Consider the following 14,918-nt stretch of genomic DNA (forward strand, 5'->3'; position numbering starts at 1 on the left):
ATACCCTGTGACATACCTATCCACGAATAAGTACAGATACACAAGAAGAGAAGAACCTATACCAGGATGTGACTACTGTCATGTCTAGATGAAGTAGGGTGGGTTGGGATTTTCTTTATTCTTGTCTCTCTTTCTTTTTATAATAAGCATGTGTTACTTTAACCATCACAGAAAATGTAGATATCACTCAGCCGACCACAGAGCTATAAAGAATCTCAGTGTCTGGGGCTGGGGTTGTGGCTCAGTGGCAGACTGCTTGCCTCATGTGCAAGAGGCACTGGGTTCCATTCTCAGCACCAGATAAAAAATAAATGAATAAAATAAAGCTATTGTGTCCATCCACAACTAAAATTATTTAAAAAAAAAAAAAATCTCAGTATCTGATTCACTCCATCAAAGACAAGTACGTTACTTCTCATGACAAACGCGTCTCTATTTCTCAGATGGGACGACCCTGAGCACACTCAGCGTGTGGGATCAGTCACAGCCCTGGGGGACAGAAGCTCAGGCAGAGGGAAAACACCTCCTGATATGAGTCCTTCTTAATGACAAGAAATAGCGTAAGAGATATTGAGGCAGGAAAAAACTTACTGCGGTGGACAATCTGGATGCCAGCGTCATTTCCAAGTTCCCTTTGAGACCAAGAAGGGCAGGAACTAAAATGAAGACTTCTGTTACATTTTTGAACACCTCCCAGTGCTGCAAAAAAACAAGATAAAAACTTCTGACGCTCTTTAAAAACCAACTTAGAACCAAGACATTTCTAAAACTCCCGCACCCCTCCCCCACCTCGCACAGACACTCTGAAGTGCCACACTGGCCACCAAAACAGTGACCATTTAGCTCAGGCTTTAGAAGATTCGAAGATTCGGGTGGAGTTGGGAGTGACAGCTGACAGTCAGGACCTCACATTCCACACCTAGCATGCTACACACAACCCCAAAACTTGTGAATTTTTCATCACTTTATGACAGCAAGAATCAGAGTAGCTAGGTTAAAAGCACAAGTTCTAAAACCAGATTTTATGGATTTGAACCTTGGTTCCAACACTAATTACAACAACCTCACAAGAAAATTATACTATTATCATTGCCAAATTTCACAAATTGAGAAATAAAAATTCACCTAGGTTCGGTGGCCAACTCCTGTCATTCCACCAACTCAGGAGGCCGAGGCAGGAGGACTGTAAGTTGGAGGCCAGCCTCAGCAATTTAGCAAGGTTCTCAGCAACTTAGGGAGACCCAGTCTTGAAAAATAAAAAGGTCTGGGGATATTGCTTAGTGATGTAATTAAGCACCCCTGGGTTAAATCCCCAGTACCAAAAAATAAAATAACAGAAAAATGAATTTGGAGACATTAAAAGATTTTCCCAAGGTCAAAAGATGGGGCCTGGAGTTAACCTCCAGAGTTCTGAGCAGTCCTTTGCTCTGTCCCCCACTTTAGGGTACAGAGGCTACAGAATGCAGGACCTTAAGCAGTACTGAACTAGGAATAATAAATATTCAATAATACTACTATCAATAATAAAAAATAAAATTTGTTTTTCTATGCATGGATCTGTCACAACCTAGCCTGATGAAGATGATATCTAACCTGTCCAGCCCTTGGAGAAAGAGTATGATAATGAAATAACAGGTAAGAAAGTACTTACACTCAACTGAAAAGACTGCATAAGTATTTTAATAACACAAAATGACATTTCACAAGTGCTATTAAGATGGGATTGTCCCAGTAGGAGACTTTATGAACTAGGTATAGCAACTTCATGCCAAAAAGTATCAAGAACACCAATCTTATCACTAATACCAAGAGAGGTGAGAAAATAAAATTTAAATCCATCAGATTAATGTAAGAAAAGTTCGATTTGTTCCCAAAGTTTCCCTATAGTCTATTCCAAATAAATTTATAAGTGGGGAGCTGGATGCAGTGGCACACACCTATAATCCCAGCAATTCAGGAGGCTGAGGCAGGAGGATTGCAAGTTCAAAGCCGGCCTCAGCAACTAAGCGAGACCCTAAGCAACTTCATGAGAACCCGTCTCAAGATAAAAAATAAAAAGGGCTGGGGAGGTGGCTCAGTGGTTAAGAGCTTCTGGGTTAAAAAAAAAAGAAAAGTGTAACTGGGGCCTAAAGAGATCAGTCAGATCTGTCTTCCACAAAACCCCAGTTAAAAGAGTCAACTAAGGACATGCAGGGTGGGGTACAGCTCAGTGGTAGAGCACTTACCTGGCGTGTGCCCAGCCCTGGGTTCCAACCACAGCACACACACAAAAAAAAACCAGCAAGCTCTGGGATCCAGCAGCACCCTAGAGCTCTAGTCTTGAAAAACGAACAAGGAGACAGTTCTGTCCATCTTTTGTAATGGGTTAAAAACTGTCCCATGGGGAGCTGGGGACGCAGCTCAGCGGCAGGGCACTTGCCTTTGAGACCCTGGGCTCCATCCCAAGAGCCACACACACAAAGACCCAGTGTGCTAATGGAGCAGTGTCCTTCCAGTGACGGCCAGGACCATGGTGACCAGCAGGTAACAGCAGTGACAGATATTAACACCTGCCGTTCACTCACTGCTCTTTAGACTCACAGATTTCATCTTAACCACAACCTGTGAGCGAGGTTCTGCTTTCATCAAGTCCTAGACATGATTCTGGAAGACATTTTGAATAGGTCATCGTTCTAACACCCTGCCGGGACACTTTTAGAACCACTGGGGTGATGTTGACATCTGTCAGTCGCATGCCGTCGCACCGGGCCTGCTGAGATGTACCCCTTTGGGTTACTCTTTTCTAGTCCATTTCAAATCAAACATTTATAACCAAACAGAATTACTCTGAAATCCTAACGACTCAGCATTGGAGTGATAACAGTAAGAGGTGTGAACGGCCCATTTCCTGTCTGTACCGCAAACCTCTAGTTCTTCGCTCTCCACCTCTAGGCCTGTGCTGGTAGAAGCTCCCAAACCTGCTAAGTCCCTGCACTCTCAGCAGCTCAGAAATGTTTCTGTGGCATCTCGAGGACAAACGAAATACTTGGAAGTCCTATTATTATGTAGGTTTTTTTTTTTTTTTTTGCGGTGCTGGGGATTGAACCCAGGGCCTTGTGCTTGCAAGGCAAGCACTCTACCAACTGAGCTATCTCCCCAGCCCTAGTTTTCTTAAAATAAGTATTTTCCCCAACAATTTGAAGACATAATACATTTGAAGAGATAGTCATTTGAAGAGGTAGTACAATTGAAAAAATCATAATGTCATTTTTATATGATCACAGGTATTTACTAATAGAACAATGTGTATCTGTTGTGTACTGTGTAACTTGTCAGATCTTGGAATTGGACACTATCATCTTCATTTCCTAATTTATATTGGTTTTCTGTGACATTTGTCTTTTTTTTTTTTTTTTTTTTCCGTCAATACTGGGATTAAACCCAGGGCCTTGCTAGGTAAGCACTCTAACATTAACCTACATTCCCAGCTCTTTTCAAATTTTTTTATTTTGAAGCTGGGTCTCACTAAATTGCCAAGGCTGACCTCCAACTTGCAATCCTCCCGCCTCGGCCTCCTGAGTTGGGATCACAGGTCGTGCCACCTCTCGGCACAGACACTTTCTCTGTACTCACAGCACTAACTAAAAACCCACTTCTGCAAAGACATGTCGTCAAAGGAATGGAGCATGATCTAATGCTGAAACCCTGGAACTGCCTGGAGCTGGCAGGCTGCAGAGTGTCCAAGGGACATCACTGAGGCTCCCTCAAACCCTGAAACCATCCCACGGCACCGCTGGGACCTGAGGACACGCCGTTTGGGACATACAAAGACAGGAGCGGCAAAGTCGACAGAGCAAAGGAAGGGCTCTGCTGTCGGTCACGCAGGCTGGGCCCCACTCGGCTCCTCACTGTGGCATCCGGGGAAAGGGTGCTTTACTCCCTTCTTCTGAAACAGGGACATGGTGGCGTAGGACCAGGCCCGCACACAGCAAGACTGAGTGCTTATTAGCTGTCCACACCGTGATGTGTATCAGTTAATGTCCCTGGAAGGAAAAAATATACCAGTGAAGAATACCGTGGCCAGCGAAGCTCTCCCTCAGAAATGAAGCAGAAACAGTCCTTCCCAGACGAGCAAAAGTTGAGACAGTCCCTCCCCTCCAGGCTGGCCTCAGCTGAAGTGCCAGGAGCAAAGGAGGAGCAGCACCAGGCACAGGGGAAAGGACACAGCGCATCGGAGCAGATGCGGGACAGAAAGGGGGTCCTTGTCACGGGAACCCAGACCACGAACAAGAAGGGAGGAAGAAAGGAGACCCTGGACACCCGGGGGAAATGCACAGAATGACAAGAGGGTGTCACTACTCACCGATAAGAACCCTGAGAGTGAAAGGATCAGACCCTCCACTTAGATTCGGACTGGCCGACTGGGTTAGAAACCACACACAAAAAGCGGCAGCCACGGACGCGTGCCCTACAGAAGGCCCACTTCGTGGAGGGAAGAGATGGGAGAGACCGTCACACAACGGGAACCCAAATGGCCTGGGCAGCCACACTGACGTCAGACAGAAGAGACCGAGTTGCAAGCTTTAAGAGACGCGCACAGCCTGCAACGGTAACGGGACCCATTCACCAAGAGAGAATGACAAGTGTAGACACGCACACAGCCCACGCCGGGACACCCGAGCACACAACGCAGACCTCGAGAGGGAGGGGCAGAGGGAGGCTCCGGGTCAGCAGGAGACGGAGGCCGACCACCCCACTGTCAATGCACAGTCCATCGGGACAAGAGATCAATGAAGAGCCCTCAGAATCAAGCCACGCCACGGACCACATGCACTCACGGACATTTAGCTTTCCATCCACGGAGGAGGAGGAGGACATAAACTTGAGAAAAGTGCCTAAGAAAAATCTAAGTCTTACAAGCACAGTAACTAAAATACAAACGAACAAATGTCTATGAAAAGAAGATTTACCAAAATAATACAGAAAAAGAAAGAGAAAATCCCCCAAATTTCTAAAGAAAGCTGAGTCATAGCTGGGTGTGGTGTGTGGACCTGCGGTCACAGCAACTGGGCAGGCTGAGGCAGGAGAACTGACAGCCGGGGGGCTGGAGACCAGCCTGGCAGCACAGGGAGACCCTGTCTCTAAGAGAAGAAAAAGGAAATCGAGTGAAGAACAATTCCCATAGAGAGGATTCCAGGCCAGCTTCATCAAGAATCATAGCAAACGTGGGTTGGGGAGATAGCTCAGTTGGTAGAGTGCTTGCCTTGTAAGCACAAGGCCCTGGGTTCGATCCCCAGCACCCAAAAAAAAAAAAAAAAAAAAAAAAAGAATCATAGCAAACGTTACATAAACGCTTTTAGAATGGAAAGGGAAAGATTATCTTCAAATCCATTGAAGAGACCAGCATTAACCTAATATAAAAATCTGCCAGCCATGAGGACATTACAGGTTACTCTTACACAAGCATACCATGCAAAAACCCGAAACAAGATATTAGCAAACCTGACCAGGGTTTTACAGAAGGACCAATACATTAAGATTGGTTATATTTATTCCAGAAATGTAGGGCCAGTTTACTAAATGTTATTTAACACATTACCAAAAGAAAAAAATCATTTATCAATAAAAAGAGAAAAAGCATTTGAGCGGTCAATACCCACCCACAAATTTTTAAAAAATGAAACATTAGTAAGCTTTAAAAAAGAGAGACTAGCCAGGGGCAGTGGTGCACACGCCTGTAACCCCAGCGGATCAGGAAGCTGAGGCAGGAGAATTGCTACTTCAAAGCCAGCCTCAGCAACTTAGAGAGGTCCTAGGTAACTCAGTGAGAACCTGTGTCTAAATAAAATACAAAAAAAAGAGGGAGCTGGCATGTGGCTCAGTGGTTAGACGTCCCCAAATTAGTCTTCATTTGATAAACAATATCAAAAAACCAAGAGCAAAACCCACATTGAATCTGAAGTATGGGAAGCGCTGGGAACAAGAGTGTCCTGCTCTCAGGGCTTCTTACAGGGAGGGCACTGGAGCCCCCAGCCAGCACTGAATGTCGAGAAAAAGAAAGCAGTGTGCAAGGCTTACGGGAAAAAGCTATTTTATTTTTTTAACAGATAATACAGTTATGTTGAAGGAATTCAAAAGGGATCTACCCATAAGTTATTAACCTTCATATAGAATTTTAACAAAGTTGCTAGATACAAGGTCAATTCAAAAATCAATTCTCATCCCTACGACAAACAGAAAATGGATTTCTTAGGAACCCTTACCGCTGACACCAACACCCAACAGGACCTAACCCTGTCCAAGTGCCACGTTCAGAACTCTGAACAGGGCTGGGCTCGCCTAGCACAGAGGCAGCCCTGGCTCCACCCTCCGCACCACTTTAGGAAAAATAAACAAAAAAAGTTACAAAGCATATTTCAAACTCTTAAACCACCCTGGAGGGCGATGAACACGGCCCTTCGCGGGCACAGCTCGTGGCAGAGTGCTTACCTAGCCAGCCGAGGCCCGGGATTCAATTCCAGTACCAAAAACAAAGCAGCACAGCACAGCCCGCGTTTCCGTGGAAACTGACAAGCCTGGGCTAAAACGCAGGTGGAAACGCAGAGGGCAAGGAGCGACCCCAGCACTTTCCAGGAAGAACATCAGAGGGAGAACACGCTCCCCCAGACCAGGCTGGCCGTGCCTCAGCACTCAGGAGGACCCTGAGCCCAGCACCCCACCCGCAAACGGGCACCTGACTTACCACAAAGGAACAGAGCAAGGCCATGGCCAAAGTGCAGTGTTTCTTTGTTTTCCTTTTAAATTTTTGTTTATTTTGAGAGTAATTATGTAATAGTGTAGATGCAATTGGAAGTCTATGTGGAAAGAAAAAAAATACACCCGCACTTTCCACTTGGGTGCAAAAATCCATTCCAGGCAAGGAATGGCCAGAAAGCAAAAGCAAGACCCAAGCTTTGAGAAGGCCATCTTCACTGCCACAGGTACGGGGAGGGTTCTCAAAGAGACAGCACACACCCAGGGAGAGGAGGAGGAAAAAGGGTTCCAAGTTAGGAAATTTCCTCATCAAAATGCGCCACTCAAAGAGTAAAAAGGCAAGCAAGGGGAAAAGATATTTTTAATACACAGAACTAAAAGGCTTATATTCAAAAATTATGAATAACACCTACAAGTCTCTAAGGAAAACAAATAGAAAAAAAATCAGCAAAGACACTATACCAGGCATATCCAAATGGTCAGTATCCATCCTTAGTCACTGAGAAATCTCCAGCAAGACCATGATGAGAAACCACTCTCATGTGGGAGAATTTCTAAAATTAGAGACAGCTGATTTCCAAGTATAAATAAGAATACAGACCAGAGGAGCTCTTGTACACTGCTAATTAGACTGAAAATTGGTAGGATCACTCTGGAAAGCCACCTCACATCTATTAAACTTGAGTACCTACATATCCTAAGACCTGGAAGTCCCAATTCTACAGTCAACAAATTTGTGCATGTGAACACCTACAACTGCAAACACCCTTCCTCCCAATGTCCATCAATAGTGGAACAGAGAAATTGCAGGGTATTCATATGGAATACTATGCAGCAATGAAAATAAATGAAATTACAGTTCCATGAAACTTACATCATGAGAGAGAGAGAGAGAGTGAGAGAGAGAGAGAGAGAGAGAGCAAGAGAGAGAGAGAGAGAGAGAGAGAGAGAGAGAGACAAAGCCAGACACAAAAGAACATTCTATAATTCCACTGTATAAAGTTTAAAAAGAATCAAGTACAACCAACACACAAGGAGGTGCTTATCATAAATCATCTTAGATGACAGGGAAAAGGGGCAGCAAGTCACAGGGAGGCTGATGAAGAGCTGAAGAGGTGCTGTTTCTTGAGCTGGTTGATGATTATATGGTTGTTTGTATTATTAAAATTCACCACGCTCTAAATTTTTGCTTTGAAACTCTGAATGTATTCAGTTATAAACATATTCACATATAAAAAGTACATTCAAATAAAATCTTCCAAAATATTGACATAACATTTTTGTCATTTTCAGTACTAAAGTTTAACACTATAAAGTCATTAGGGTCAGTAGTGCTAACGTTCACCTAATCATAGAAGGACCTCTTCCTAATTATACACATTATTCTTTCAAATACTAACAAGAAATAAGCGAACACAGCACCAGAGGAACGTACATAAAGAGCCTTGTAGATACCCTGCCAATTCGTACTCTCAACACATTATCCCAATAGGGGCTACCATTCTGCAGCTTGTACACGTAGCAACCGTGACACCACCTTAGGTAGTAACTTGAAGCACCCATCCTTCAACTGTTACGTGGGTTTGGTCCCCCTTTGGTGTTATCTTCTGTTAAGAAAAACTGAACACAGTTTTTTCATGATCTTTAGTTTCTTTCATAATCTTTTGCCCTCTGCTGGTGGGAACGTTTCTGTTTATGTACATTTCCCATTTAGATAAAAATGCTATCTACTAAATAGCGTCTCAGAGTCACAAATGACCTGAGGTTCTTTTAGGAAGCAAATAATAAAGAGCACATTACAAGATAACCTGCCTAATGCTTTGCCGAGGTCAACCTTCCTGACTGATGAAAGAAAACCAAGGGTAAAAAATACCACATTTTGACAGTTTGCTACTTCAAAAAGATGATTACGTAGCAGATAGTTCTGTAACCATAATACATTTAAAACCCCTACAAATCAGTACATCGATTTTTAAAATGCATAAAAGATACAGAACAGTAATTGACAGAAGAAAGTCACAATGGCCTAAACACATGAAAAATATAAAACATTATTTTATTTATTTAGTTATTTACATTATTTGTTAACATTTGATTGTTATACAATCAAAGAATGTTGAGGGCCAGGTAAAGCTCAGCCCTGGAGCACCTGCCTAGCATGCACGTGGCTGTGGGTTCAATCCCCAGCACCAAGAAAAAGTAGAAAAATAAAGTTGATTAAAACCCAATATTTTCCTGTAGCTTGGCAAAAATTGAAAAGATCAAGAATATCCAAAGCTAACATGGGTGTAGAAAAATAAAAGTACTTATGCATTTAAGGAGTGTGAGAAGGAGTGTGAGACTCTTTGCTTTCCAGAAAGCTGGACAGTATCTGCAGAATCCTGAATACATGCGTGCACCCTCCCCAGACTCATTCTTTGACTGATGGACCAGTTTCACGTGATGATGGGCTCGCTGGGATGTGCTCACAGATGCACGCTCAGGATTCGGTTGGCTTCCTTCCTTTGTAGCCCCCATTCTCGCCCTCCTCCCTTGAGTCTCCTGGTCTCCTGGTTCACAAGGTCCCTTTTCTCTCCTTTTTCTCTGTAGCTCCCACAGGAGAGAAAACGTATGACCCCTGACTTGGATTCTGACTGATTTCACTTGGCATGTTCTCTAGTTCCATCCTTTTCCTTCAAATGACATGATTTCATTTTTCATTATGGCTGAGTAAAATCCCGTTGTGTATATATACCCACGTTATCCAGTGGTCTGCAGCTGGACACCTAAGCTGCTTCCACAATTTGGCAACTGTGAATCACACTGCTACAAAAACGGGGATCAAGTGTCACTGCAGAACACTAATTCTTTTGGATCAATACCCAGGAGCGGTATAGCTGGGCCATACGGTGGTTCTGTGTCTAGTCTTTCGAGTATCCTCCTTACTAATCTCCATGACAGCTACAGTAATTTACAATCCACCAAAAGCATCTTCACCAGCACTGATAATTATCTGTATTTTGTGAGGGTGGGCAAGTTTACCGGGGATCAAACTCAGGGGTGCTTTACCACTCAGATCCACCTCCAGTTCTTTTCAATTTTTTATTTTTTTATTTTGAGACAGGGTCTATATTTCTGAAAGTCTCATGAAATTGCTGAGGTTGGCCTTGAACTTGCAATCCTCCTGCTTCAGCCTCCAGTCAACAGGAGTGTGCCTGTGAGCTCAGCCTATTTGTATTCTCAATGACTGCCATTCTGACTTGAGTGAGATGAAATCTCAGTGTAGTTAAGAGTTGCATCTCCCTGATTGTGAAAGGTGTTGAACATTTTTTTCATGTATTTGTTGGCCATTTGAACTTCAGAAATCTCATTTTTAAGATGTATCCTATGAGCTGGGCATGGTAGCACATGCCTATAATCCCAGTATCTCAGGAGGCTGAAGCAGGAGAATCTCAAGTTTGAGGCCAGCCTGGGCAACTTAAGGAGATCCTGTCTCAAAATAAAATTTCACAAAATAAAGGACTGAGGAAGTACCCGAGTACTTCCCTAGCAAATACAAGGTCCCGAGTTCAATCCCAAATACTATAAAAAAAAAAAAAATCCAACCTATGAAAATATTAATAGAAGTATATAAAGATACATTCAGATACATTCATCAGCATATTTATTGGAACACCAGCATGGAAGAATAAGTAAATTTTGGTGTATACATATAATAGAACATCAGGTACTCATTTTTAATATCAATTTTATTTTTATTTGTTTTTGCATTACTGGATTGAACCAGGGTCTGGCACATGCTAGGTCAGTGCTCCATTACGGAGCTCCATCCTCAGTCAAAGCACTCATTTTTAAATGCAGAAAATCTCTGAGTAAAAATTTGTGTCCAATATGTATTACTAAATAATGAGAATAAGTTGCAGAAAAGTGAAGGTAGCATTTCATCTTTATTTCTGGAAAGAACTCATCTGTACATATGCATGCATAGAAAAAAGCCTTCATCTATACACAACAAATTCTTAACAGTGATAATCTCTGAAAGGAGGGAGTGTGGGTTTGGTGATTAGCAGAGCTGACTCCATCTTTTACCTAATACTCTTTACTGTTTGGATTCATTTTAATGAGCACATATTAATTTTTACTGAATCAATTAACAGGTATTGAACAAAACATTTACTGAATTTTTCCCTTCTCTCTCCCTTTTTACACTGGGGATCGAATTCAGGGCTTCACACCTGCCAAAACAGAGCTATACATCCGGCCCTGGGTCTTTCCTTGAACTAGCTTGCTTTGCATTACTTCAAGGTCAGCATGACTCTGGCGATCTAGGGATGCAGCTCAGGGCGGAGCTTCTGCCTCGCGTGCATGAGACCTTGACTGCAAACCCCCGTGTTTCAGAAAGCAAGAGAGAGAGGTAGGTGGGTGGGTTGGTTTGGAATTCAAAGCCTACGCAAAGCATTTTGATGAGCATGTCATGAAAAGACAGACAGTGGACTTAAGCACCAGAACTCACCTGCACGATGTCCAAGACCATGCCGGCTGACACGGTTCCAAAACCAGCGAGCAGAAACGGCACCAGTATCTGCAAGGCCATGATGCCACTGGACTCCTTGGGCAACCTGTGGTTCGTCTCCACGATGACGTCCTCGTCCCCCTCGCTGGACGCATCCTCGCCCTGCAGCATGGCGGTGGTCTCCGAGGCCTCCCTCCCGTCGCAGTAGTTATAGGTGGCATAGTCGTCGTACTTCGGACTGCAGTTGGATGGGGCGTGCCCGCCAGTGCCGTGGAAAGTCGGCTCAGAGAAACTGTGGTACTCCGTGTGCTGCTCGGACCTGCCGCTGAAGGCCTGCGCCGCCCCGGACAGTCCATCCGGCCAGAGGCCATTGGCTTTTTTGTGCCTGTCTTCCTGGTTTTTCTGGTACATTACTGGAACCATACTCAACAGTAAGTTTAAAAACCTGTCAGACTGAATTGTATTTAAATTGAAAGTCCAGTCGACAAAACCTTCTCCACTACTAAAACCACCGCTCGTTTTACTGGTGAGAGATCTTCCTTTACTATTAGTCATATTGTCATCACAGAAGTCCCCGTATTCCTTAGATCTCAGGCCCCGTGACCATAGCAGATCCACCAGAACTGCACAAACACTGGCTTCAACTAAGCTGTTGATTTCATTGTTGGGAAGGGTTTCCTCCACAAATCAAGGATGTTCAGAAGTTCCACCTGGGAATTGGATCTGCGAGGGAAAAAAAATAGAATTTAAAAATCAGATTAACTATCCTGATACTTAGATTTGCATGGTTAAAAGTATAAAGTGCATCTTAAACCAGCCCAAATGCCCACACTATACGCTGTGGGCCAGAAACAACTCTTCTGTGCTATATGATTATAATCATATAGCACAGCTTTGTGTACAGAAACTAAATATAGAGTTATTTTTTGTGCTCAATCTGGGATAAAAGCATTTCTTATTTTTGCATACTTTATGTAATTAATTCCCATGTAAGGTCTTTAACTGCCTCTGAAGTTCTACAGTGGATAAATTTATGAAATACAGTGATGGTTTCTATTACAGTAGAGGACCCGATCAAATCACACCAACTCTTTACATATACCCATACACAACAGAAGAGAGCATTCATTATACTTTAAACAATAAGCCATATTACAACAACTTAATAAGCATTTTGTTATTAATATATGAGGAAACAATGATAATGTCTACTGTAACAATGCCTGGTAGATATAAAATCAGGTTACACGGGCTGGGGATGTAGCTCAGCTGGTAGAGTGCTTGCCTCCCATGCACAAGGCCCTGGATTCAATCCCCAGCACCACAAAAGAAAAAGTAAAATTAGGCTACAGTCACAGTTGTAGTTTTGACATACAAAAAAATTCATTATAATTGACTTAAAGAATATAAATCCTTCTTTTATTTAGAAAATAACCAAACTGACAAAGGGACTACAAATAGTCACTCAAGCACCATCTTCAAGCAATCAAAGCAAAGCTTGGATGCACTTACATACTTCTCAAAGTCTGCTGTGACCCTTATTCCCGCTGTAGGCCCCTGACTGGCTGCCAGCAACCAGGCTGTCTCTAAAGAGAGACAGAGACACACTGAACATAGAGTGACAGGCACTGAAGCCACAGGGCCATGCACCACCTGCCCAGCTAGAGAGCCTGACTATTTGCACAAATGCTGCCTCGGCTACAAAGGCTTTCGAAGCCACCAACTCTGAGGGGTCTGAAGGCCTTGGCCGTCTCTTACCACACCCAGGCCCATCTTGTACTTCCAAGGGCGCCCGGGATCAAGACCCTGGCACTGATTTGGTAAAGGCCAGGTGGCCCACCACCTTTGGGGCTGCCTACCAGGCTAGAGCAAGAATTGCTGCCACCAGTATGGCTGATTTAAGGAAAAACTGCCTTATTCAGTATATTTGTTGCCTTAGAGCATCCACCTCCTCTCCTTGGATAGGAAGAGCAACAGAAGCCGTGCGTGGAAAAGGGAGAGCGAGGTGCGGCGGTGTGGGCACCGGGGCCTGACTCACCCATTTCATCAGTCACTCGCTCTCCCTTCCTCCCTCGGATCATGGAGGAGTCTGGGAATCCCCACCAGGGACTTCCTCAAATACACACTCCAGGACCCCAGACCTACTGACTCAGAGTATCGAAGTTTGAGGCCACAGTTTAACCTGCCCAAGTGATTCTGTCCACCTTCCTGCAGACCCATGCTGAGAAGGCAACGGACAGACCAATTACTATAGGGGCCCTCCACCCGTGCAGGTTCCACAGCCGTGAACTCAACCCGTCACGGATGGAAAATGGTTTTAAATTCATGGTACCCAATACGTACGACAGTTCTTTCTTTTTTTTTTTTTTTTTTTTTTTTTTTGGTGGTGCTGGGGATCGAACCCAGGGCTTTGTGTTTGACAGGCAAGCACTCTACCAACTGAGCTACCTCCCCAGCCCTCCTGACAGTTCCTTCTTGTCATTTCCTCATCAAGACAGTAGAAAACCGTTTACACTGTGCTAGGTACTATAAATACTCTGGAGGTGGCTTCAAGGGTAGGGTAGATGGGTGGTGGTTACATGCAGATACTACGCCATCTCATACCAGGACTTGAACATCTGCATTTTGGTATCTGTGGGGAATCCTGGAACCAGTTCCCGACAGATGCCAAGGGGTGACTGTCTATGCCATTTTTGTCCCTGGCAGGAAGATCAGTATACAGGGAAATTATATGTTTAAAGAAAATCACATGAATGGAACCAGTGCAGACTGGAGATGAAACTAGGCAGGAAAAGACCAGAATAGCCGAGAGCCTTCTGTGTAATGTCTAGCATGTCAGAGATCCCTGCAGCCTTACATGAGCAAGACTGGGTGGTTTTATTTATTAAACTCATTTGCCTTTTAAAAAATGCCATTTAACTGCCTCGAAGAAGTCTTTTTTTTTTTTTTTGTAGTTGTAGATGAACAGAGTGCACCTGTTTTATTTTTATGTGGTGCTAAGGATCGCTCTGTCACTGAGCTACAGCCCCAGTCCCTCAAAGAAGTCGTTAATCAAATAAAAGACAAAACAAGGCCCAAGGACTATCCACCGAAGGACCAGAGATGGGCAACTTCTTCCTCTTGAAGCAGAATTACTAGATTGATTAAAGTGGAGATGAAATGGCAGAGACAAGTTGATAAACAAGAAGGAAGAGGGCAGCTTCCTCTCACGATGCAGTCAACCTAAACTTCAGAAAGCTCTAAATGTGCTCAGGACACTTGCCCAACTTGCAACACCAAGTAGAAAAATGGAGAAGAAAGGGAAAAGGGGGAATTTCCCAAGATGCGTCATCTCTCAGAATGTCTGCGGGATGTGGCTAAGCAGAGTCCACACGGGGTTGGCCAGTGGGATCCAGATGTGCAGACACATCAGCTCAAGCTTCTACTCCTGGCATTCCTACTTGGGCAAAAGCCGATGGTGGAGAAGAGGAAGGGAACTGAGGGAGAGGCAAGAGGGACAGGAAAGGGAGGGACAGGGGAATGAATCCTATGTGTACACAGGAGCACACAGTGAATTTCACCTTTATGTACATCTACAATGCACTAGCTTAAAAATAAATAAAGACTGGTAGAAGAGAGGAAAGGGAACAGAGGGAGCAAGAGGAAAGGGAAGTACTGGGACTGAGCTGGAGTCCTGTAATAATTAGGTCACAAT

At 43.9% G+C, this 14,918-nt stretch overlaps 1 protein-coding gene across 8 annotated transcripts in view; it reads right to left on the bottom strand.

Moving 5' to 3' along the window:
• The window catches only part of Slc41a2 (solute carrier family 41 member 2), a 124,927-nt gene that overhangs the window by 85,498 nt on the left and 24,511 nt on the right, over positions 1 to 14,918 (bottom strand). For 7 of the 8 annotated variants that reach the window (XM_047549181.1, XM_047549178.1, XM_047549182.1 and 4 more), the window contains exons 2-3: positions 11,225 to 11,947; positions 592 to 699 (exon numbers count right to left, since the gene is read on the bottom strand). In XM_047549181.1, the coding sequence (XP_047405137.1) occupies positions 592 to 699; positions 11,225 to 11,779 (663 nt within the window). In that variant the 5' untranslated portion in view covers positions 11,780 to 11,947. The remainder of the gene's footprint in view (positions 1 to 591; positions 700 to 11,224; positions 11,948 to 14,918) is intronic. The other variant, XM_047549185.1, reaches the window with a different exon arrangement.

Source organism: Sciurus carolinensis, chromosome 4 (genome assembly GCF_902686445.1).
Source record: "Sciurus carolinensis chromosome 4, mSciCar1.2, whole genome shotgun sequence".
Lineage (NCBI taxonomy): Eukaryota > Metazoa > Chordata > Mammalia > Rodentia > Sciuridae > Sciurus > Sciurus carolinensis.